Source organism: Myotis yumanensis, unplaced genomic scaffold, assembly GCF_028538775.1.
Source record: "Myotis yumanensis isolate MYYU_CA2020_CCGP unplaced genomic scaffold, mMyoYum1.0.hap1 SCAF_12, whole genome shotgun sequence".
Lineage (NCBI taxonomy): Eukaryota > Metazoa > Chordata > Mammalia > Chiroptera > Vespertilionidae > Myotis > Myotis yumanensis.
This window is the reverse complement of record NW_027223763.1, coordinates 44,058,450-44,082,936: the sequence shown is the minus strand read 5'-3', so window position 1 is coordinate 44,082,936 and position 24,487 is coordinate 44,058,450. Positions and strand designations below refer to the sequence as shown.

General features: G+C 41.8%; 1 protein-coding gene across 1 annotated transcript in view; it reads left to right on the top strand.

Annotated features, from left to right (window-relative positions):
* PGM5 (phosphoglucomutase 5) overlaps positions 1-24,487 on the top strand; it is a 170,084-nt gene that overhangs the window by 103,399 nt on the left and 42,198 nt on the right. Inside the window, exons 8-9 of the mRNA XM_070431546.1 lie at positions 17,532-17,667; positions 21,473-21,656. Coding sequence (XP_070287647.1) covers positions 17,532-17,667; positions 21,473-21,656 — 320 coding nt within the window. The remainder of the gene's footprint in view (positions 1-17,531; positions 17,668-21,472; positions 21,657-24,487) is intronic.

Sequence of the window (24,487 nt, the reverse complement as noted above, 5' to 3'; positions counted from 1 at the left end):
CTTCTTGTGAGCAGCCAGGGACTTCTGATTATTCACTTATATGGAAGCGTCCTCTTTCTCCTGTGCTCTGCCAAAAGTGAGACTGTTTTGTGTCTTGTCTCTCCTCAGAGGGGCTTGTCACTCTGCAATTCACTTTACTTTATTGCCTTGTGATTTAGGATCTCTAATGAGTTCAAGAAAAGTTATGATTTTGTAGGTTTCTTGGCCTTTTAGTATTGCTGGGAGTAGCATTCTCTTGCAGATTTTCATATCCTAAACAGAAATGCAAAAGTGGAACTGCAAAAATAATTTATTAATAATTTCTCCTATTCTCCACACCCCACAACTTATTTTTCCCCCCAGTTAGAATCCAAAAGATCTTACATTATAACTTGATGCTTTTTAATTCTTTAATCTGCATTTTTTTCTCCACATTTTTTCTTTCTGGTATTTATTCATTGAAGAAACTGGGTCATATGTCCTATAGAGCTTTCAATGTTGATGTCCTCATTTTCGTTTTTAAATTGTTTAATGCTTATATACAGAGAAGCTATTGAATAATATGCCTTTTCTCTGGTTTTCAACCACCTCAGTACATTCCATTAATTATAGCATTTTATTTTCTAGAAACTCTACATTCTCTTAGGATTTTTTAAAGGAATATAATTATACTAGAGGCCCGGTGCACAACAATCGTGCATTCAGGGGTGGGGAGGGGGTCCCTCAACCTGGCCTGTGCCCTTTTTCGCAGCCTGGGAGCCATCAGTCAGACATCCTTAGTGCTGCCACGGAGGCGGGAGAGCCTCCCAGCACCACTGCTGCGCTTGCCAACAGTGAACCTGGCTTCTGGCTGAGCGCTGCTCCCCTGTGGGAGCGCACTGACCATCAGGGGGCAGCTCCTTGGGTTGAGCATCTGTCCCCTGGTGGTCAGTGCACGTCATAGCAACCGGTTGTTTCCCTGTTTGGTTGATTTGCATGTTACCCTTTTATTATATAGGATAATCTATTACTAAAAGATTTTTTTGTTTTCTTTTCTAATATTTATACCCTTTGTTTTCATATTCTATTATATTGTATTAGCTATAATCTTCAAAGTAATATTAAATAATTGTAATACTTCGTTATTTTAATGGAAATTTATTCAGTATTTTACTCTTTAGTTTGATGATGGCTTTTTAATATTGGTAAAATGTTTACCATGTATACAAAGCTATTTTTCCCTCTTCTCATTTTACTTAGAGTCTTATTAGAAATGGCTATTGGATTTATTAGGTACCCTTTTAGAATCAGGTGATATATATATGGGTATGTTCTTTCTCTTTTATTCTGTGAATGTAATAAAATACTATGATTGCTTTGCTCATATCAAACCAACCTTGAATTCCTATTTAGAATAAGTAAATTTTGGTCATGTTTAAATAGATGGTAGTAAAACCACTCTAACTGGTCGTAATGACATTTCAGGCTATGTTGGGTTCCTGAAGACGTTTCCTCCTAAGGAATTTTATCCTGTTACCGAAATCAGTTAGACCCTAGTTACTGCTAATGGTATAGGAGGGGTGGTATGCATCAAGCTCTATCAAGTACTAGTGTTTGAACTGAGAGTGTATGGATGGCAGCTTTGCTTAGAATAGTCAGGACTGTTATACCTTTTCCCTGCTAAGACCCAACAAATTGAACAGCTTCCTTCCTTGTTGGTGTTTTTTGGGTCTAAACCAGTGACTGACTCAAAAAAATCACAGATTATAATAATTATGCCTCCTAGTTATTAAAATAACACAAATATAACAACTGGAATAGAAACTGGTAAGTCCAGGTTATCCTTTCCTCTTCATCTTTGTCTTTATAAGCATTTATTGAGTGCTTACCACTTACCATATAATTATAGTCTCTAAAATTAAAGGATAGAATATTATATGTATAAACAATTTTATACCTTAGTAATAAATATTTGCATACTTCAATTCAATAAACATTTACTAAGTACTTACATTGTATAAGGCACTGTATTATATGGTGTATATAATGCAAAATGCGTAAGATCATGCCCTTAAGGAACTCAAGATCTCTAAGGTACATAACAAGAAAAATGTACAGAAGACTGTTATACAAAGCAGAAACTTTAAAGTTCTACAATAGAGTAATAGACAAAATACTATCGGAGATAAGAAAATGAGAAAATGCTTCAGGACTAGAAATTGAAAGCCAACTTTATAGAAGAGATGGAGGTTGGGCTAGTTCTTAAAGAATGGAAAGGATTTATGCACATAGAGGTGAAATGACAGGGACTTGTCAGATGGAGGGAACAATGACAGGAAAGGAATAGTGGGGGGAGAGCAGAGGATGTGTTGTGAGTAGCCAGTTGTTCACTCTGTCTAAGCAGTGCTTTCCTAATATAAATCAAGATTCATTTGGGGTCATGAGAGGAGTAGCATGTCATGAACAGCTTAAAAATTTTGTTAATTAACTAGAAACTATCAGAATACATTGCATTCACCCTAGCTGGTTTGGCTCAGTGGATAGAGTGTCAGCCTGTGCACTGAAGAGTCCTGGGTTCGATTCTGGTCAAGGGCGATTCATGCCCGGGTTGTGGGCTTGATCCCCAGTAGGGGGCATGCAGGAGGCTGATCAGTGATTCTCTCTCATCATTGATGTTTCTACCTCTCTCTCCCTCTCCCTTTCTCTTTGAAATCAATAAAATATATATATGAAAGAATACATTGCATTCAGTAAAAGTAAATGTTTCTTGGAGAAATATGTACATATAAGTATGCACACAGGTATTTATGTATATAGTAAGTCTCATTGTAAAGTGTATATATATGAGGTAATGTTCTGAAATGTCTGAAAAAGACTGATCTCTAGCAGGTGTCAGTCCCCAAACTTTTTCTATAAAGTGGCAGATAGTGAATAATTTAGGCTTTGCAGACTAAGAGGTTACGAATGGTCTTTTTCACAATTAACTCAACTCTGCCACTGTAGCACAAAAGCAGCCACAAATAATACATAAACAAATGAGTATGCTGTGTTCCAGTAAAAATATACTTACACAAATAAGCCTAAGTCCAAATTTGGCCCGTGGGCTGAAGTTCACTAACCTCTGAGGTATAGGATAGGGTAAAGAAGGGAGTATCAAGAAACAGGACTGGACATATGAGTGCCGTGGAGACAGTTTTTGAAGCCCTTTGCCTGCCCAGCTTAGATGTTGGGACTTGACTCAACTGGAAATAGGAAACCACGGTCTGTGCAGGGGGGAGGTCTGCTTGCACTTTTCAGCAAGCTGTGCTTTCAGACAATTATGCTGATTGCAACATGTAGAATGGACTAAAAGGGAGTTTTTTAAGTTTCTCATTGTTATATTTGCTTATCATTTTCCTTTCAAGGAACATAAGAGATTTTTCTCTATATATAAGAGCCCTAGAAGTATTGCTTCCTCCACCATTCTTCAGGTTCAGATGACACTAGCATGATGGGACAGATGAAGCCCTTGAGCCCAAGAAGTGGTTAAGTGGTTCAACCAGGGCCCCATAGCCTGGGAAAGAACTCCACTTGAATTGAGTTACAGCTGAATTAAAAGACAGGTCTCCTGCATATAGTATATGCGGCTTTCCACTGTGCTGATCAATCTTTCTTTCTTTCTTTTTTCAAAAAAAATATATTTTATTGATTTTTTACAAAGAGGAAGGGAGAGGGATAGAGAAAAACATCATCGATCAGCTGCCTCCTGCACACTCCCTACTGGGCATGTGCCCGCAACCAAGGTACATGCCCTTGACCGGAATCGAACCCAGGACCCTTGAGTCCACAGACCAACACTCTATCCATTGAGCCAAACCAGTTAGGGCTGATCAATCTTTCTGATGAAAGCAATGACTAAAAATTCCATCTCTCAAGCACTCAGCAGTAAATGACTGTTAGAAGGCCTGAGGAACTGGACCACTCAGTTTTGGAAGGAGAGTGTGGCTTCATTCTGCTCTCATGCTGGGTCTTATTAATGCCAGTTCCTGCACAGGCAGAGAGCTGATTGCATCAGAATTGCCTGGAAAGTGTGCTAAAAGTACAGATTTTCTATCCTACCCTTACTTGAAATTCCTGGCAGGGTGGAGCCTGAGAATGTGCATTTTCTATACTAATAAAAGGCTAAAATTCTAATTAGACTGGGAGACCTTCCAGACGTCCTTCCAGACAAAGCCATGGTGGTGGGGCCGAGGCAAAGGCGTTTAGGGGAGATCAGGCCGGCAGGAGGGGCAGTTGGGGGCGAGCAGGCCAGCAGAGGGGGGGCTGCTGGGGGTGAGCAGGCCGGCAGGGTGGGGCAGTTGGAGGCGAGCAGATTGGCAGGGGGGAGCAGTTGGGGTTGAGCAGGCCGGCAGGGGGGGCAGTTGGGGGCGAGCAGGCCAACAGGGGAGAGGCAGTTGGGGGTGATTAGGCTGGCAGGGGGGGGGCATTTGGGGGCAAGCAGGCTGGCAGGGGGGGCAGTTGGGGGCGATCAGGCCGCAGGCAGAGTGGTTAGGGGGAATCAGGCAGGCAGGCAGGTGAGCGGTTAGGAGCCAGTGGTCCCAGATTGTGAGAGGGATGTCCGACTGCCGGTTTAGGCCTTATCCTCCAGGGATAGGGCCTAAACCAGCAGTCAGACATCCCCTGAGGCGTCCCAGATTGGAGAGGGTGCAGGCAGGGCTGTGGGACACACACCCCCGTGCATGAATTTTGTGCACCAGACCACTAGTCTAATCTAATAATAGACAAACATGGTAATTGACCATACCTCCGCTACGCTTCCCATTGGTTAATCAGAGGATATGCAAATTAACCCAACCAAGATGGTGGCCGGCAGCCACGCAGCTGAAGCGAGCAGGAGGCTTGCTTGCTCCAGTGATGGAGGAAGCCAAGGTTCCCCGCCTGCCACGGCCCGGCTCTGAGCTCTGAAAGCAACAAAGTTATAGAAGCTAAACAAACCCCAGATACCTGCTTTCAGCCGGCCGTGGCCTCGGAGCTGGAGCGGCAACAAAGTTTCAATTATAGAAGGTAAATAAATCCCAGAATAAAAAAAAAAAAGAAAAAAGGAGAGGCTGGGAGCTTCTGTCACCAGCTTGGCCAGCCTGAAAACAGCCATCAGCCCCTCACCCAGGCTGGTCAGGCACCCCAGCGGGACCCCCACCCTGATCCGGGACACCCTTTAGGGCAAACCAGCCAGCCTCCACCCGTGCACCAGGCCTCTATCCTATATAGTAAAAGGGTAATATGCAAACTGACCCTAACAGCAGAAAGACTGGGAATGACTGGTCACTATGACACACACTGACCGCCAGGGGGCAGATGCTCAATGCAGGAGCTGCTCTCTGGTGGTCAGTGCGCTCTCACATGGGGGAGCTCTGCTCAGCCACAAGCCAGGCTGATGGCTTCCAGTACAGCGGTGGTGGTGGGAGCCTCTCCTGCCTCCTCAGCAGCACTAAGGATGTTCAACTGCAGCTTAGGTCTGCTCCCCGCTGGCAAGTGGACATCCCCCGAGGGCTGCCGGGCTGCCAGAGGGATGTCTGATTGCCAGCTTAGGCCCAATCCCCCGAGGAGCAGGCCTAAGCCAGCAGGTGGTCATCCCCCAGGGGTCCCAGGCTGCGAGAGGGCACAGGCCAGACTGAGGGACCCCACCCCCCTACCGAGTGCACAAATTTTTGTGCACCGGGCCTCTAATATAATAATAAAAGCATAATATGCTAATTAGACCTGACGTCCTTTTGGATGAAGCTGGGGCTGCAAGAGAAGCCTGGGTCCCAGGTGCCTGCCAGCAGCCACAGCAAAGCCCAGGTCCCAGGTGCCAGAGGGAGGCCCAAGTCCCGGGTGCCAGAGGGAAGCTGGTGCCAGCAGCTGAGGGAAAGGAATGCCTACTCTTGCATGAATTTCATGCATCGGGCCTCTAGTTTTAAGTGTCCTTCTATAATTCTGATGTGCAGCCAAGAGTGGAAAATCAGCATTTTTGTTTTCCATTAGGCATGATAGAAAGAGTGTGCCTGAGATGCTATGCTATATTAGCTGTGGTCCAGGAGGTCTAGAGGCCTAGGAATGTGAGACTGAGGATTATATTCAAGACCTATACCTGCCACTTATGGACAAGCCATGTGGCCTCTCTGACCCTCACTTCCATCCTGTGAAAGTCAGCTGATCACAGAATCTTCCTTTTTACCCTGGGATATGGTTTTAAGAATCAAGTAATTTATATAATTAAGGCAGAGAAGGTGGAGCGATGGAAAAGTTTTAGACCTGGGACTAGGGAGGCACTTCTAAAATTTAACTAGACTTTCTTGAGTGACGCCTTTTTTAGCATCCCTGAGGCATGGAGCGGTGTACCAGCTAGGAGTGCACACTTTAGTGCCAGGAAGGCTTGACATTATGGATCTGCCTCATGCTCAAGAATGCCAAGCTTTTGCCCAAGATGAGCAGGATATATCTTGGATAAAAATTTCCCTTGCTGGCTTGTTGAGCACCCACAGCTTTCCAATATAATGAGCTGGTGATAGTATCATAGTTCCGGTTTATCTCCCATGGAAAGGTCCAGGTCCTAGACAATAGGAAACCTGTGTTTATTGCTCTGTCAAAGAACCAAGGTTATTTAAGAAGTCAGTCATCCTTTGTGCTAGGACCAGTTATTCACCCACTTCCTGGGAAGGGCCCTGGACAACTGCTTTACAGAGAGAAAGGAGAATCCTGTATACTAAAAGACTAATATGCAAATTGTCCCTTCGACTGGGAGTTCTACCAGGAGGCGGGGCTGGCTGGCCAACCTCCCACATCCCCTACCCCTGGCCAGCCTGTCCCGATCGGTCCTGATTAGGACTGGCTGTTCATACCCGACCCGTGCACAAATTTGTGCACTGGGCCTCTAGTATTTTATAAATCCTCAGATTTCAGTGTAAGAACGCTGTTAATCTCAATGACATTCTGGCTACTTTTCTAAAGTTTTGAATTTGAAGAAATCTGGGCTTGTTCTATATATAAAAGGGGATGTACTGAAATACTTAAACTTAAGATGAAAACCAAAATCTTTAAAGTTTTTTGGCATTTGTTGATGATGTGCTACTGGTTCCCATCATTATCCGTTTTCTAAGAAGTCATACAGTTTGGGGAGTGTATGAATTGTTATAGGCCAGAGGTTGTCCCTTTACAGGTAACACTGAAGAATTACTGTTTTGTGAATACCTGGTAAAGCTCCAACATTGCCCACCATCTTGAGTATTACTATTACTTTTATAATTTACTGGAGGCCCAATGCGTGAAATTCATGTGTGTGGGTGGGGGCCCTCAGCCTGGCCTGCGCCCTCTTGCAATCTGGGACCCCTTGCTATTAACCACCCACCTGCTTGCTCCTTACTGCCCGCCTGCCTGCTCCTAACCACCCTCCTGCTTGCTCCTTACCACTTGGCTTGCCACTCCTTAGTGCTGCCACTGAGGCAGGAGAGGCTCCCAGCACCGCCACTGCGCTCGCCAGCTGTGAGCCCAGCTTCTGGCTGAGTGGCACTCCCCCTGTGGGAGTGCACTGACCACCAGGAGGCAGCTCCTGCATTGGGCATCTGCCCCCTGGTGGTCAGTGCGCATCATAGCAACCGGTCATTTTGGTCATTCCACCGTAACAGTCTCTGGGTTTTTATATATAGATTTTTAAAAAGCTAATATCAATTACCACACAAATTTGTTAAGTAAAATCAGGTAAGACGATTTTTATTATTTGAAAGAGACTTCCCTCTGCTGAGTTTTTCACAATGATAATAATCTTTTTAGATGAGCACTATATGTGCTGAGGTGTTGCTAAGCCTTTGTATATATCCATCTTTTTTCTGGAAATTTGGAATTGAATCCATGTCTACTGGTACCAGTATGACTTGTCCATCATTGTCACACCGAGTTTTCCACTCTGAACTCTGGAGTACAGCCTGGTGCTCTTGAAGTTGGCTATTTTCCCAGTCTCTAGCACAAAAGCAAGAGGCATTGGGTATGTGTGTATTCCATGTCACAGGAAATCTCAAGCATCTTTCTAGTCTTTTAAGATTTGCTGGATCCCTCTGCTTGCCATGCAGAAATTGTAAGTGCTCTGAGGATGGGGGCCATGTTTCTGTCCTTCACCTCGTTTCCTTGCTATATGGCAGGCTTTGAGTGTTTGCAGGTTGGATGGAAAGGTGGAAGGAAGGAAGGAAAGGAAGAATGAAAGAAAGGCTAGAACAATGAATGGAAGGTGGATGAATGAAAAGAAAGAAGAAACAGAAACTTTTCATTTTGGCATTTCTTCTTTGCATTATTAGTAGTTATATTTTTATCATTCTTGAGTGAATGTATTTTTGGAGATCTGGGCATTAGCATATCTCAAATTTTGGAGGACTCATAAAAACAAAGCCACACAAATAAATAACAGTTGGGAAAGGGTGAGGATGTTATGAATTACAGTAAAATCTGAATTATATAAAATTTTAAAACAAAGTTTTGATATTTTTAATCATCATATAATTATCAGCACAAATTAATAGCTAACAAAACACTTCTAGGAAGACTTCTTCAAGAAAACTGCATTAATGAGCAGATTTTAAATTTCAAACACTCTTAAGTATTTGTAATTTGTTTTATTACCTTGATTATTTCCTATGTGGTGGTTGCTGACAATTACCTGTAAATAGCCATGTTTAGAGGTGGGCTAGGTTTCAGCTTTAGTGATCTTTTGTATGTACTAAATTCTTGTGGCTTTTAGCATAGACATTCTCAGCTCTGTTGTATTATGTTTTATATTATTGACTTATTTTCTGGTTGTTTTGTGAATGGATTTTTATTTCCCCTAATAATTATACAGTTTATAACACTTTCAGGGCCACACCTCTTTCTTTATATTTCACACATGGACTATATACAGCCTAGCAAAACATTAGATTCAGAGTAGTGCTGTTGAACAAATATTGAATACATTTAGCTCTTATTTATACAATTATTTTATTAAATACTGTATGTTTTAAAAAGGTAAAATAAAGGAAAATTTTTTAGTCCATTCCCTATCTCAATGATCATGAACTCTACATGTGGCTGTTTCAATATCTGTCCAAGTCTCTAGAGAAAGAGGCCCATGTGCTTGTGAATTTCAGGTTATTGAGGTCCTACCACATTTCTTTTATTCCCGGTCATTTGGTGTAAATTTGGCTGGGTAGCAGATGTGACCTGGGGAAGCAACATCAGTGCTAAGGGAAGCAGAGTCTCCGCAGGGCTGGTTGAAACAGGCCGTGCACATGTGCAATTTATCTAGGCTGGGCCAGCGCACAGAGGTGCGGTGATTGACATCCCCAAGTGCATCCTGTAAAGTTTGGAAACTGAAACTCCCTTCTGGGCCTTCTACAAACTATTAACCCTGGGAAACAGACCTCCCTCCTAGAGTGGGAAGAATGTCTTTAGCACTTAAGATCCTTTCCATGGGGTCTCCATGGTTCCAGTTCCATTGGCCCTTCAATTCATTCTCCAAGCTGATGAAAAGTGGCAAGAGAGGCTGTTGTTTGACATCTAAGTGTGGAGCAGAAACAAAAGAACGGGGCCTCTGAGGCTGTGTCCACACTTAGCAGTGCATTCTGGGACTCGGAATCCTGGGAAAGCATGGCCCTTTGCTACAGATTGAAGAGTTCCAAACAGACTGATTCTTCTCACCATGTCTAACAAGGGACTTGTAACAATGGGGCCCACCCCTAGGGATTTAAGATGCAGTCCCTGAAATCATGCTTTGAGGCTCCTCCACCTGCTCTCTGATGGTTTCTAGGTGGTCCCACTATAGAGTGACAGGTCCTCAACCTTGTGGTGCAGACCTTAAACCTACTGGAGAGATTTCTTACACTGTATGTCCTGTCTTAGAGTTGTGTTGTCCCCATCAGCAGTGGTGACAAAGAAACTAGATGGGATGTATGAGTTAGGAGGTCCCACTGTCCCTTAACCTTCCTGTACTGGTAATGCTTAGTGTGTCAGCTAGCCAGCCACAATATTTTAATGTCTTCCCCTCCTCTGGGGTGGATGGCTTGACTGCCTCAGGACATGTGTTAATGAAATAGTGCTGATACATGTTATTTATTGAGTACTTTCTAGTGACAGATACAATGGTTAGGGCCTCCTGCACATGATTTCACTGAGACTTCTCAACAGTGGACCATACTAACCCTCAGTTTACAGATGAGATCATTGTGGCTTAGGGAAGAAGGTCAAGCTATTGGCAAGATCATATTGGCAGAGCCAGGATTCAAACTTAATATTCCTGGCTCCACAGTACTCTTTTGCCCCTGTTCAAGAAAATGCCCAGGGGACTTGGTAGACTGGTGTCATGTAAACAGCACAGCACCAGGAATAGACAGACCTTGCCCCAATCTTGATTCCTCCTCTTCATGGCTGAACTACCTTACAAAGACTGCTTAACTTCTCTGGGCCTGTTTCCTCATTAGTGGGATGATCTGTGAAGATTTTTCTAATGGAATATTCCATGTTGCTTCCAGATAGCCTCTTTTAGTGAGGAGTGAATCTGATGCATTATATCAAACTTCATATTAGAGTTTCACTCACTCATTTATTCATTCAGCGAACCTTTACTGCACACCTTCTATGAGCCAGGGCCAGGATAGGGTGCTGCATAATTTCAGACATAGGCTTTATCTTTTTTAGACCACTGAAATGAAGTGAAAACAGACTCTTTGGGATAACATCAAAAAGGTGCTTCTTTTTAAAGCAAACTTAAAAGAGACTTAGCTCTTCCCTCAGGGAGCTTACAGGGTGTTGCTGTAGTCAGGATATTAGCTAAAAATCCTGTAGCATATTTGTGTCAAGCATTATTATTATTATTATCATCATCCTCATTATCATGAGTACCATCAAATTTATTGTTACACAGTCTTATTATTGGGAGCTATATTGCTCACAGCACAGGACTAGCTGCATCTGTCAGTTACTGCCTTTTTGAGCAGTACAACCTTTCTGAGCTGACAACTGACTCTGACCTGCTTTTAAGCAGCATCACTTTGTTCTCCAATGGGTGAAAATATTAGTGCACTTATTTAAAAAAACACACATTTATTTTTATGTATGGAAAAATGACTTTTCCCTGAGTCTTGCTTTTTGGCCAGATTTTAAAAGCTGAACTTAAGAGGTTTGAGACATGGGGGAAAAAAACAAAAACCTGTTACAATTCTTTAGCATGTTCTCCAATCTCAGATTCACTTGCAAGATGTGTCTCCCAACTTTCCCCTTATAACTGCTCTTTTTTAAAAAACAAATCCTTGTCTTAATAGATAAAAAGAGGATGGGATGAATTTCACTGCAAATTAATGAAACTTTGATTTGCACATGAAAGGGGTAAATTGATATGAGAGAAGTAAAGGGAAATTTGGCAACTTTCCAGCTTGTTTAGTGTGAGAAGGAAGAAATGCAAATTTACTACCTGAATCTTCAGAAGGGCTTTCTGCTTTATTGTATCTCAGGCCCGTGGTCCTTACCCGGCTATTCTAGTAGTGGGAAAGTCATAGATGTCTGAGCCAAACTGCCCAGGTTTCAGTCTTCTTTCCACCATTTAGTCACCATGTAACCTCACACTAGTGCCCCAACCTCAATCTTTTATCTGTAAAAAAGAGCTATCAGATTGTGAAAATTAGATAATAGATGTTTAAAATACTAAGTTCAGTGCCTGGTGCTTTGCTATTACTCTTCTAAGAATGGAATTTATCTCACTTTGCAATTCTGCTTCAGGAGCAAGTTTTGTATATGTATTTCCTGTCATATCTGGCTCCAGGAAATGTGTGTGCTAAGGTTTGTGCTGAATGTGCACATGTCCTAAACACCACCAGGAACCTCTTTGAGGGAGGGAGGGAGTGAGTGAGTGGCCAACGATCCTGGCTTGCTTGGGACTGAGAGGTTTCCTGGGATGTGGGATGTTTAGTGCTAAAACTAGAGAAGTTCCAGGCAGACCAGGATGAGTTGGTGACCCCCAAATTGACAAAACCCTCACAAGTTTTCTAGATGAAAAGGACAGGCATGATACTGAAGCTGACTCCATCAAGAGCTACCCACCTGGGCAAGGCCAGTGGCATCTATTGAACTAGAGACCAGTGGCTACTTTTCCTCAACACTAAATTTAAACAAAAAGAGGAAGAGGTCTAATTCACTACCCCTAAGCTATCTGCACTTAATAGGGGACATTTTGAATTTTCTTCATGTAAAGCAGTGGCTTTCAACCCTGACTGCCCGTGAGAATCACTCAAGGAAATTAAACAAATACAGCTGCCTGGCGTTCATTGCCAAAAATTCTGAGCGTTGGTATCTTTTAATAAGGTCTTTAGGTGATTCTAATGCAGCCTAGTTGAGAACCACTAACCTATGTTCCAGCTTGGAGTCGATAGCAAGTGCAAAATGATTTGTATTTTCCTAACTGGCAGATCCAAACTGTCCTGACCTGAGTGTCCGCTAAGATGACTTAATCGGTTAGTAACATGTGCGATGTTTATTTGAGTTGATTGGCCCATGCTGGGATTTCCAGTTGAAGAAAATGCAAACGGGTGATTGAGTCCTGTTTTTATTTCCCCCCTTTTCTTTTGTGAGGTCACCATACTTATGGTATACTATTTCGCTCAAAGTAATAATGGCTTTAAAGCTTGAGAAAATTCAAAGCTTAATTTGGGTGGAGGGGCAACAGGGGTTGTGTCTAATGAGAAAAAAATAGACCTTCTCTTTTGTACCAATTTGCTGGAGTCAGGAAAGAGCTGAGCACCCTCCTTCTGGTATCTGGGTGGGGACAGCTGGTTCTCTGGGCTGTTCAGAGTAAGTCTGAGTGAGCTTCAGGCTGGGCTGGCCTCTGTCCAGGTGAGTGTGAGTGGTACTTATAGGCTTTGGGAGTCTAGGTAAAAGCTCCTTTCAGTGTCCTCAACCAAGGGGCAAGCTCTGGCTGCACTACCAGCCAGGTATCCGGAGGAAGCAAGCTTCAAAACTTGTACAGATGTTATTCAGTGCTAAAAAGAAATGAGCCCTGGCCAGTGTGATTCAGTAGTTAGAGGGTTGACCTGTGAACTGAAGGGTCACAGGTTCTATTACCAGTCAAGGGCATGTACCTGGGTTGCAAGTTTGATCCTGGCCCCAGTTGGGGCACATGCCGAGGGGAAGCAACTAATGGATCTGTCTCTCTCACATTGATGTTTCTCTCTTTCTCTTCCTATCTCTCCATCCCTCCCTTCCTTCCACTCTCTCTAAAAATCAATGGAAAAAGTACCCTTAGTTGAGGATTAACAAAAAACCCCACAAAAATAAATAAATAAAATAGGGAGTTATCATTTAAAAAGTAATAATAAAAAAATGAGCTATGAAACCATGAAATTCATAGAGGAATTTTAATGCATATGACTAAGTGAAAGCTGTCAAACTGAAAAGGCTCCATACTTTATGAGTCCGACTACATAAATATCTGGAAAAAGCCAGACGAGGAAGAATGATAGAAAGATTAGGGGTTGCCAGGGGCTAGCAAGGAAGGAAGGATGAATAAGCCAGACACAGAAGATTTTTAGGGCAGTAAAACTTTTCTGTATACCCTAATGATGGATACATGTTATTTACATTTGTTAAAACCCAGAGGATGTCCAACACCAAGAGTGAACTGTAATGTAAACTGTGGGCTTTGGGTGATAATGATGTGTCAGGGTAGGTTCATCAGCTATAACAGATGTCCCACTCAATTGGGGGATGTTGATAGTAGGGGTGGTAGTATTTGTGTGGGGATAGGAAGTATATGCTAACTCCCTGTACTTTTTGTTCAGTTTTGCTGTGGAGCTAAAATTGCTCTAAAAATAGTCTATTAAAAATTGTACTGGCAATAATGTGTATAAATGCTACAGTAGAATAATTTTTTCTGGGATCTCATGTTTTAAAGACAAAGCAGATATGAACATATAAAGTGAGGAAGTAAAGAAATACTTTATTTGCTTCCCCCCCCCCAAATAGCTCTTTTTTTATTTATTAAAGGATTTTAGAGAGAGAGAAAGACATAACAGAGAAACATCAATTTCATTATTTATGCATTATTTCTGTTGTTCCATTATTTATGTGTTCATTGGTTACTTCTTGTATGTGCCATGACTGGAGATCGAACCCACAACCTTGGCATATTGGGATGACACTCTCACCAATTGAGCTACCTGACCAGGGCCTCAAAGAACTCTTTAACTGTTCACAGAATGTTAGAATTTTGCCTGGTAAAAAAGGGGTGAAATGCAGGCTGGGTGAATCCCCTCTCCACATGGCTGTGGGGGCTTTTGATGTGAATCTGAAGCTTTGTTCTTACTACTGGGGTTTTTCTGTGAGATTAACAGGGCCCGTCCTCCAAACCCATCTTTCCCCAAGGTCAACATTGACAGCTCAGCCGTGGACTTCCTTCCTTCCAGTCCTCACATCCCATGTGATACTGAAACCTTACAGGACATCCTTGATCCTAATCCTAAGTCCTGTGAGCCCCACAAGGAGGGGGAGGGGTCATATTCAGCCTCTGTGCTCTACAAAGGTATATTAGTTAAACTAAGAAATGGGATCAGGTTCAAAGTTCATCACCTGTTCATAAGTAGTACTGATCCCTTTAATAACCCACTAACTCTGTAATATACCATAAATGGAAGTAATGTTTTAAAATGTGAATTTCTATATACTATTGATGATGCAAAATTTTATTTCTTTCTTATTATGAAGATAATAAATGTTTATGGTATTAGCAAAAGAAGGAGAAGGAAAACATCTACCACTTCAGAGATAACTCTTGTTAATGGTTTGTTGTATATCCCCTCCAAAGCACACTGAGAGAATCCAGTGGAAACATCTGTGTAATTGCACCATCATCAATGTCTCTATCCCCACATCAAAAAGCTGTAAAGAGCACAGTTAATTTTACTTGATCACTGGCCCCTTAGGAATCTTGGCAAATGTATTAAGTTGTAGGCAAGTATATCCCATCCAACTCACAATCCACTTTTCAGTGGGAAACAATGGTTGAGGTGTAGTGATTTTTTAAATCCTGCTAAAAGAATTTTATGTCTCTTCACTACTAAATTATGGCACCTCATCTCACAGTTAATAGCATCTAATGGCTGTATCTCCAGGTAATGTAATCCCTCTGGACATGCAAAGTATGCAAAGCCCATGTTTTAGAACAAAAGGGTATTTTTCTCTCGCCAATAAATAAAAGGATTTTTTAGCTATAAAAGGACAAAAGGTTTTAAAATTATTCCACTGGGCAAGGTTTCCTAGATTTTTTTGGGGGGGGGGGGGGGGGGGGAGGCACTTGGCCTTGGAGCTAGTCCAGCACCTTCAGTCTCCTTCCATTTTTGTAGCAGCGTAAAGACTTTGCTAAATGAGACTAAAGTCACTCCATGGTGTGATGATTAAATCCCAGGGTCGTCTCAGTATAAAGACAGCTGCAACCAGCCGTGTAGAAGTGTTGTCAGCAGACCACTGATCAGTGTGTAGAACTAAAGACATTCCTTTTCCTTTAAATATCTTCATTGCCCTCTCAAGGTTATATTTTTTTTCTTTTTGAGGAAAAACATTTACTTTTTAACACTAATTGTAGCAAGAAGGGCAAAGCTTCACTACGAAATTGTCTAAGATGTTTAACTTAACTAAGGTATTGTTGCAGCATTTTCCAGGTTTAAATGGCTCTGTAACACCAGGTCTCCCTTTTTTATTTTCTCTATATGCTTCATAGACCTGAAACCCAAGAGTGCCATTGTCTACTGTAGTTGCTCTATTGCAAGAAGAAATGGTCCACTCCCTGGTCCCGTTCCCTTCTTAAGATATTGCTATTGCCAGAGACAGAGGATAAAGTTATATGAAGAATTGAGAACAGTTTGCCTTGAAGTGTGCATTGAGGAATCGGCACAATGTCAGTGCTTTAAGTCAATTGTCAACAACAAAATCCAACAGCAACCACTTGTGACATCCCAGTCACTCTTCTAAATACCTAGGCACATTTAGTCGCTTCATCCTGACAGTAACCCCAGGGGGTGGAGGTCATTACTGTCCCTATGTTGCAGATGATGACAGAATGGCACACAAAGGTAAATAGCTGAGCCAGAATTGAATATGAACAATTTGACTTGAGAGCCTGCCCTCTGAACCTAATTAAATTGATACAACGACCCTGAAAGATTGGTGTCTTCATTTTACAGATGAGAAGTTGGGGCTCAGAAAGATGAACATCTTTGCAAGAACTTCTCACACCTGGGAAGTAGCAGAGTTTGGTTTAAAATCCTTATTCCAAAGACTTCCCACGTTTCTCATACTGTAACAACATCTTTTGTATTCAGGGCTTTATTCACATCGGAGAGAGCTTATAATTGGCCAATAGACAGAGGCTTAATTGGCCTATGACATATTTTTCTGGATTCTTTCTGTACAGGAAGCTACCTGTTTCGATTGTACTCTTCATTCATGTAAATACCACAATATGAACTGCATCTCTTTCTATATAAATAGCTGTAGGATTAAGCTTCCCAGTTTATTCCTGCCTCAAGGACTATGGTTGCTGTCCCTCTGCCTGGAATACTTTGAACTGAGATCTTGACTTGGCTGACTCATTCATCTCAGGTGTAAGCTCAGAGATCATCACCTCAGGGGGCTGACCCTGACTATCTGTACTGGTTTCCTAAGGCTCCAATAACAATGACTACAAACTGGGTGGCTTAAAACAATAGAAATGTATTATTCTCTCATAGTTCTGGAGGCCAGAAGTCCAACGTTGAGGTGTTGGTAGGGCCATGCTGCCTCTGAAGGCTCTAGAGGGGAAACCTTTCCCTGCCTCTTTTAATTTCTGGTAGCTTCATACATTCTTTAGCTTGTGGCAGCATAACTCCCATTTTTGCCTCTCTCTGTGACTCCTCTTCTTCTAAGAATACTTGTTATTGGATTTAGGGCCCACCTGGATAATTCAGGATGACCTCATCTCAAGATGCTTAATATATATGCAAGACTATTTCTCCAAATAAGGTCACATCTAAAGGTTCTGGGTGGACATATCTTTGGGGGAGGGGGGGTGCCATTATACCCTACTCTAGGTAAACTACATTATAGATAAAGCAGTCTTTGCTGCGGTCACACTCTGACATCATCACCCAGTTCATTTTTTTCTGAGCCCTTGCCCTTATTTGATGCATCTTGTTCTTTAATCTGCCTACTCTTCTTTGTTACCTGTCTCCAGCTTCATGAGTGTCACTTCTGTGTCCTTGGTGCCTGCACCAATGCTTAGTATAGTGTAAAAATCACCAAATAATGACTGAATGAATAATACCATTGGACAAGTGTGCTGTCAACTTGGCTCCTTTCAACAATCCATAGGATTTTTAAATATTAGTTTATGTTTTTGAATTTCAGTTACATGTTTTCCGAAATGTAAGTATATTATGGAGCATGTATTTAACACAATGAATAAATATATCCGGCTATTTGAATGTAACAATTGCTAACTGGTCTTCCTGGTTCGTTTAGCTTTTACTTTATCCCAGGAACAGTCCTCAGCAGAATATTTCTTTCTCCCCTAGGCTCCGATCACCTCCGGGAGAAAGATGGCCTGTGGGCTGTCTTGGTCTGGCTCTCCATTATCGCTGCCCGGAAGCAGAGTGTAGAGGAAATTGTTCGAGATCACTGGGCCAAATTTGGCCGCCACTACTATTGCAGGTGAGAAGGGTAAAGGTCTCTGTGTGGACACTGGGAACTACTCTTAGAGAAGGTTTCTAAAACTGGTGGCCTAGGACCTGAAGAAGGAGGCATCTTTGAGGAAGATCTGAGGAACACAGAGGATAAAGCTGGATAACCCCTGAGAGGTGGTTGGGGTGGAGTCAAGGACTACCAAACTGGAGGGTTCAGATTTCATCTCTCCCAGTGCCATCCCTCTGTAATCTTTCCATCAGTGCCTATAAGGTGGGCAGTCATCTCGAGAGGGAATCTGAACTGCAGAGCCTTGGAAAGTTCTTTGGTACTCATAAGTTGTACAGTCAAACCAAGGGCTTTTCTTGTTGGCTCTCCACCCATAATTATCAAGAAATGGGGAGGGGGGCAGGCAGACAGAAGCTGTGACAGGGCAGGGTGCTTTTGTAATCCTCTCCCTACCTTTGTCTTATCTCCCACTAATGGTCCAAACCATGTCTGAGATGCCTGAGTGGCGCCCTCTGTAGGGGCCACATGATTCGGAAGTCCTAGATTTTGCTAAAGTTTTATCCCCATAAAAGGAGGTACAGAAAAGGGAAATATTACCCTGGGAAGGAGGAAGGGAAAAGGTCCGTGGCTAAAAGCTTTGGGTTGGGGGTCTCTACCACTTTTCTGTTGTTGAAGTAAGTGAGGGGACAGTCTTCTCGCTGTGTGGTTGCCTGCTAAATGTGTGTGCCTAGTACTCAGCCATGGTTCAGAGGAAACTGGTAGGAAAGGGTGTTAGGAAAGAACATGGGGATGGAGCAAAGGAATTTTTGGGTAGTCTTACAGGCTGTCTGTATTCAAAACAGATTGTGGCTCATTTGCTTTGCTTATGAATAGTTAATTCCTTTGGATGTTTGATTGTGTTTTAAGAGCTTGAGGGACAGAAAGAAAGCTTTAGACTTCCCTTATAAGGTGATTGTTTCTTCTCTTAAGAGGTCATTTACTTAGATAAATATCAGAGAATAAGGAAGCCTGTGATTGCACTCATTAAAGTGAAAGAAACTACATTGCTCTGACAAATGTAGACAATGCCATAATATTTTTGGTTCCTGTTCAGTCAAGAAGGCTAAGGATGTAAGAGTCTGCAAACCATCTCAAATTATTCATTGTGTCATAAAATAAGGACTCTCAAGACAGGTGGGAACTTGTTTTACCCCCTAGTATTTCTAACAAGTGCCCAAAAACCCTGCTTCTTGTGGACTTTTTCTTGGCCTACTAAGGAGCGAATTGGCACAGCAAATCCTTCAATTGAATAAAGCTGTTTTTTAAAAGTCCAACCTGATAAAATATATCATGATTGCTAACCTCTGGCTCAGTGAGATTGCTTTGAGAGAGGGATGTGTTTCTCATAATTTGTGGAATGATTATCTAGTTTTCTGCCAGTGTTTTGAAGACATGGTGTTATGATAAGTATATATATAATATAGTTCACGTTTTTGTGGCCAAGAGCTTACGTGATAATTACCTTTTTCATAACAAATACCATATTAGAGAATATAAAGGAATGGAGATTTGAATTCTTGTTGGACACTGTTTTATGTTTTAGGTTCTGTCCAAAAGATCATAGAGATAAAGACAGGGGGGAAAGGTAGAATGAAAGGTGAACATTTCCTTCAGCCTCCAGCTAATGCAGATTGAAAGGTGCTTGTGAAATAAGATGGTTTCTAGCCTGTTTTCTTAGAGGGGAGGAGATAATCAAACAATTTTGGTTTCATTAATACTGAGTCTTAAGTTGTAGCAGAGAACCCAAATTATTTTCCTTGTGTGAATTGACCCCAGAAGTTCTTCATTTAAAGGTTTCTTCCCTGGAATATGTGTTAGTGGTGGGGTAGTCAGAGGGGTTGTAGTCAGAGGGGAAGGACCTGCTTGTGTATGACGATGAGCATTTGGGCTGGCTGGCCTGATGACTTCAGCCATAGACTGACTTGATCTGTTATAATGTTAGTGGATTTTCTCAATTTCTGAATCACTTTCAATGCCTCTTTATCTCCTAAGAGATTCTCTTAGCCCAGTGGTCGGCAAACTGCGGTTCGAGAGCCACATGCGGCTCTGTGGCTCTTCTACAAAATACCACGTGTAGGCACGCATGTACAGTGCGATTGAAACTTCGTGGCCCATGCGCAGAAGTTGGTATTTTATGGAAGAGCCACATTCAAGGGGCCAAAGAGCCGCATGTGGCTTGCGAGCCGCAGTTTGCCGACCACTGTAGACTTAGCCCATCATCCCACCCCTTTCTGCTCAGTTTTTTACCTTCCCCAAAAGACTATCTTTAAGAGAATCTAGGCTCAGAATGCATGCAGTGATGAGAAAGAATGTTCTGAGTTCCATATTTTTTTGTTTCTGAGGTTGGGGAGGACACACCTTGTGTTAGGAGGGAGAGAAAAAAAGATATGGTTATAGGTGCAGGGGACCCGTTGTTAGACATGGTATCATTTCATGTTCTGAATTTTGGCTACTACCCTGACATTTACTTAAAAATATTGGGTGGAAAAAAGTAGAAGCAACCATTCAGATATTCCTTTTTTCATTTCACTCTGAGAATTCACATTTTCCCCTGTGTTACAGGGAGCCCAAATGTGAGGTCCCAATACCACCACTTGAGCATAGCTGCCCATCGAAAGCGCTTGCTTCTTAAACAGAACATTCTGGTTGTGCCATCAGACGTTGAGAAAGACTACAGTTTCTTTATGGTAGTGACTAAGAATAAAAGTAATTAGCAGTTTAAGCACTCGTGTCTGGCACTGTGCCAACTACTTGGTATCCATTACCATATTTAACCCTCATAACAAGAAATGAGGTTGGTGTTATTTTTAGACATTTTTTTTGCCTAATCATGTTTCAGCCCCATTGTTACATTTGATGAATGAGTACTTTTGGCTAAGAGGACTTTTTTCTTTTTTTTTTAATGGAAAAATGGTGATATTTCTTCCAAGTTTCTAAGAGACTTTTATGGTATGTTGAACTCCCGCTTTCTCTCTTTACCTCCCTTGATTCATCTCTCTCCTTCCTTCCTCCCCTTCCTCCCATCTTTTATTCCACTACTCACAAAGCACTTACTACTTATCAGAAGCAGCCGAGAGCAAAACAGGTAAGGACTCTGCCCTCCAGGAGCTTACAGTTTTTGTGGGCAAAGACAGACAAGAAATAATAAACAGAAAATCAAGGTAAATACAAATTGGGATAACTACTAAAGAAAAGTGAAAGGGTGATGAGAGAGCGGGGGATATAGAGGGAAGCTATCTCAGATGGACCTTCAGAGAAGGTTACTTTCTGGAGGTGACACTAAGTTTGAAAACTGAAGGAGAGAATGCTAGGTAATTTGAATAGCTGGGGGAAGACTATACTAGGTAGAGGGAACAGACAGCAAGAGCAAAGGCCCAGAGACAGCGAAGAGTGCAGTGTCTCTGAGAATGGAGAGAAGGCCAGTGTGGCTACAGCATAAAGAAGAGGGAGGAAGTGGGACAAAGTCACAGTCAGGAGGTGGGCAGGGTCACATTCCCTTATAGACTATGGCTAGGGTTTTGAGTCTTATTCTCAATGTGAGGGGCACTTTTGGAGGAATTTAAAGGAATGGAGTGACATGATGATTTTTACACCACCACTCTGACTGCTGTGTGGAGAATGGTTTGTAAGAGCCAGGTGGAAGAGGGGAGATTAGTTTGGAGGTACTTTTCTGTGTGGTTTTTCCTTGAAAATAAAACCAATCATGAGATGACCATAAGAGGTTCACTTAATTGCTCGTTCTCGAATTAAGTTTGTGTTCATCCTGTGTCCTGCCCTCCCTCACCAGGTTTGACTATGAGGGGCTAGAGCCCAAGGCGACATATTACATCATGAGGGACTTGGAGGCCCTGGTCACAGACAAGTCCTTCATCGGCCAGCAGTTTGCTGTGGGGAGCCATGTCTACAGTGTGGCAAAGACAGACAGCTTTGAGTATGTGGACCCTGTGGATGGCACTGTGACCAAGAAACAGGTACTTGCTAAGAAATCATCAAAACAAAAATCATCAAAATATCAGGCAGAGCCAGATGCCAAAATGTCCTAGTGTTTAGGGATGATGTACTCTGAGCCCTTCATTTTATAGATGAGAGCCCTGTAGCCAGGAGAGGGAAAAGCCCTTGGTGAAGGCTACCTACCTAGTGAGTGGCAAAGAGTAGATTAGAGCATGGGGCCCTGAATTTCTGTCTGTTATTCTTTCTACTTGGTAACTAATGGGCCAAAATCTCAAACAGGTAATAGACCCAACACCTCTTTCTGAAATGTTTGTACCTGCAGGCTTTCTATGTGGTGGCCATTACTGGTGATGAGCTCAGTTAAGTTTCCAGGAACAAAAGATCCTTTTCCTTGGGACCCCCAGGTGCAAGAATGTTTCCCCTTTTATGATCTTTTGTCGTTGAGGAATGAGAGGAGCTTAGCCAGATGGGTTTGTTACTCCTGGTAGGGGAAGAAACAGAAAATTTGCCACACCAAACCCCAAAGAGAGATTTATGATTGAGAATTATTGTTGGTTGAGAATTATTATCACCATAAGTAAGTGGTGGAATTAAGCACAACTTCTGTTATGGTCTCATCTTTGTGAATTGTGTAAGAAAAGTTGAAAGCTATTACAATTATTTTCTTCTCAGTTTTGTTTGTTTATTGTCTGTGGTAAATATTGACTGCTTACAGTAAATTTTAACATTTACAGTCTAAATAAGATACTCGGAGTAACATTAAGAGAAGTTCCGCTCTAAAATCCCCAAATTCTTATCTTCTTATACATTCTTCATCAAGTATAAATGACAAAATAAATCAGAAGCTGTAAAGTTTTGGGGACTAAATATAATAATATTTAAGTATTAATGCTATTTTAAATATAATAGTATTAAAGTAGTAATGCTATTTTTATCTTGGCCAATATTTCATTCATATTTGTTCCTCTAGGTTATCCTGACTTGCAAATGTTCCAAAATTCAATGTCATCCTGTTACTCTCTTGGTATTCTCGCTCTGGTCTGCTTCGTTTTATGGTGATTTTTCATCTCTATCAAAATGTCAGTCTTTCATCCTTAGAAGGCCTCTTATGGCCAGACAAAAGGATTACAGTCTTACTTTGGAAAGGTCTAAGGTAGTGAAGAAAATGGTGGTTACGAAGTTTAAAGACCCAGAATTGAATTCTACCCCTGCCAGTTACTAGTGTCTGACTTTGGCAAAGTTGCTTGATTTTTTTGAGCCACAGTTTCTTCCTAATCTGTAAAATATCTGGCTCAGAATTGTTTTAGAAATGGAATGAAATAAACTATGCAAAAGCTCATAGCTATCCTTGACACAGGGAGTACACAGTACATTTTTTGTAGTTATGTTTTGTTTCACTCCAGGATGCTTTCTTGACTGGCTTGAATTCTCTCCAAAATAATACCAGTGATTCCCTGGAAATGTGCAGCCAGGAGCTCAGCACATGGCGTCTTGGAGCCTCTATGCTTTGGATAAGTCCTTTCCAGTTTTGTACCATATTCCCACTAGCATTTTACGTAAGGACCTTGGGGCTTTTTCTTCTCAAAGCCAGGGCTCATTTTGTTGTTACTGTAAAATTTAAGAGTTGTAAACTACATGCTTTCTAAAGTATCTTTGGATGGTTTCCATTCCCCCATGAGGAAGGCTTGCACACCATCCCTTGAAGGGATCATCTAGTCAATGCTGGTTCTGGATTTTATCTGCTCATATAAAGCTTGTCTGTTGAGCTCATTTGTTTTGCTCTTAAATCCACTAATACTCTACCATTTTCTTCTTCAGTGCACTTAGCATTTGGATACTTTTCCCCTGGCTTTTCTTTAATTGTTCACATCAGGCTAATTGCTCAGTGAAGTCTCAAGTTTGGACATTTATTTATTCCATATCCCCTCCCCTCTAACCCTGAATACTGGTTTCCATTTTCACTCTGGAATTTATTGATATTTTTTCTTTCCACACTCTTTCATCTGAGCTCAGTTGTAGCCATAAATAGATAAGTGCTATCAGAACCTGCTCTCGGGAGCTGCTCTGAGACAGAAGGAAGGTTGTTCATCTTTCCAGATTCCAGGATCCATGTGACATCTTCATTAGCTAGTGGCCCTGAGTCACACTGGAGCTTCTCCACAGGTCCCGATTTGGCCCAGTAAGGGTTATGAGAGGCCACTAACACTCAGTGGCGTCCCATGGTCAGTAAGTCACAGGTGGTTCTTTCACCACAATTAGCCCCATTGGTTTAGAGGGGGAATTCCTGCATTGTGCGGCTGTTGCTAAACTTCCACAATGGAGGCCCACATCTCAGCATTCTTGGGATGGCAGTAATTGTCAACATTTAATTCCAAGGACAGTTGAGTCTAGGGCACACTTTATGCACCACTGTTGCAAAATAAACTACTCCGAAAAGATATATTTGAATTTAAACAAACTAGCATTATTTTAATATAGTCATAAGGTATATTGGTACATTTATTCAATAGGTATTTCTTGAGAGACTACCCAATGCATAATATTAGTGTTTTTTTTTCATGGTGCAATTTTTAAAATACAAGTATATAACAGCTTTATTGAGATATAATTCACCTACCATATAATTCATCCATTTAAAGTGTACAGTTCAATGGTTTGTGGTATATTTATAGAGTATATACACTGCTGTCAATTTTAGAACATTTTCATCACTTCAGAAAGAAACCTTGTCCTCTTTAGCTGTCCTCTCCCAACCCCTGACAACCATCTACTTTCTGTCTCTATGGATTTTCCTGTTCTACACATTTCCCATAAATGGAATCATACAATATGTGCTCCTTTGTGATGTGCT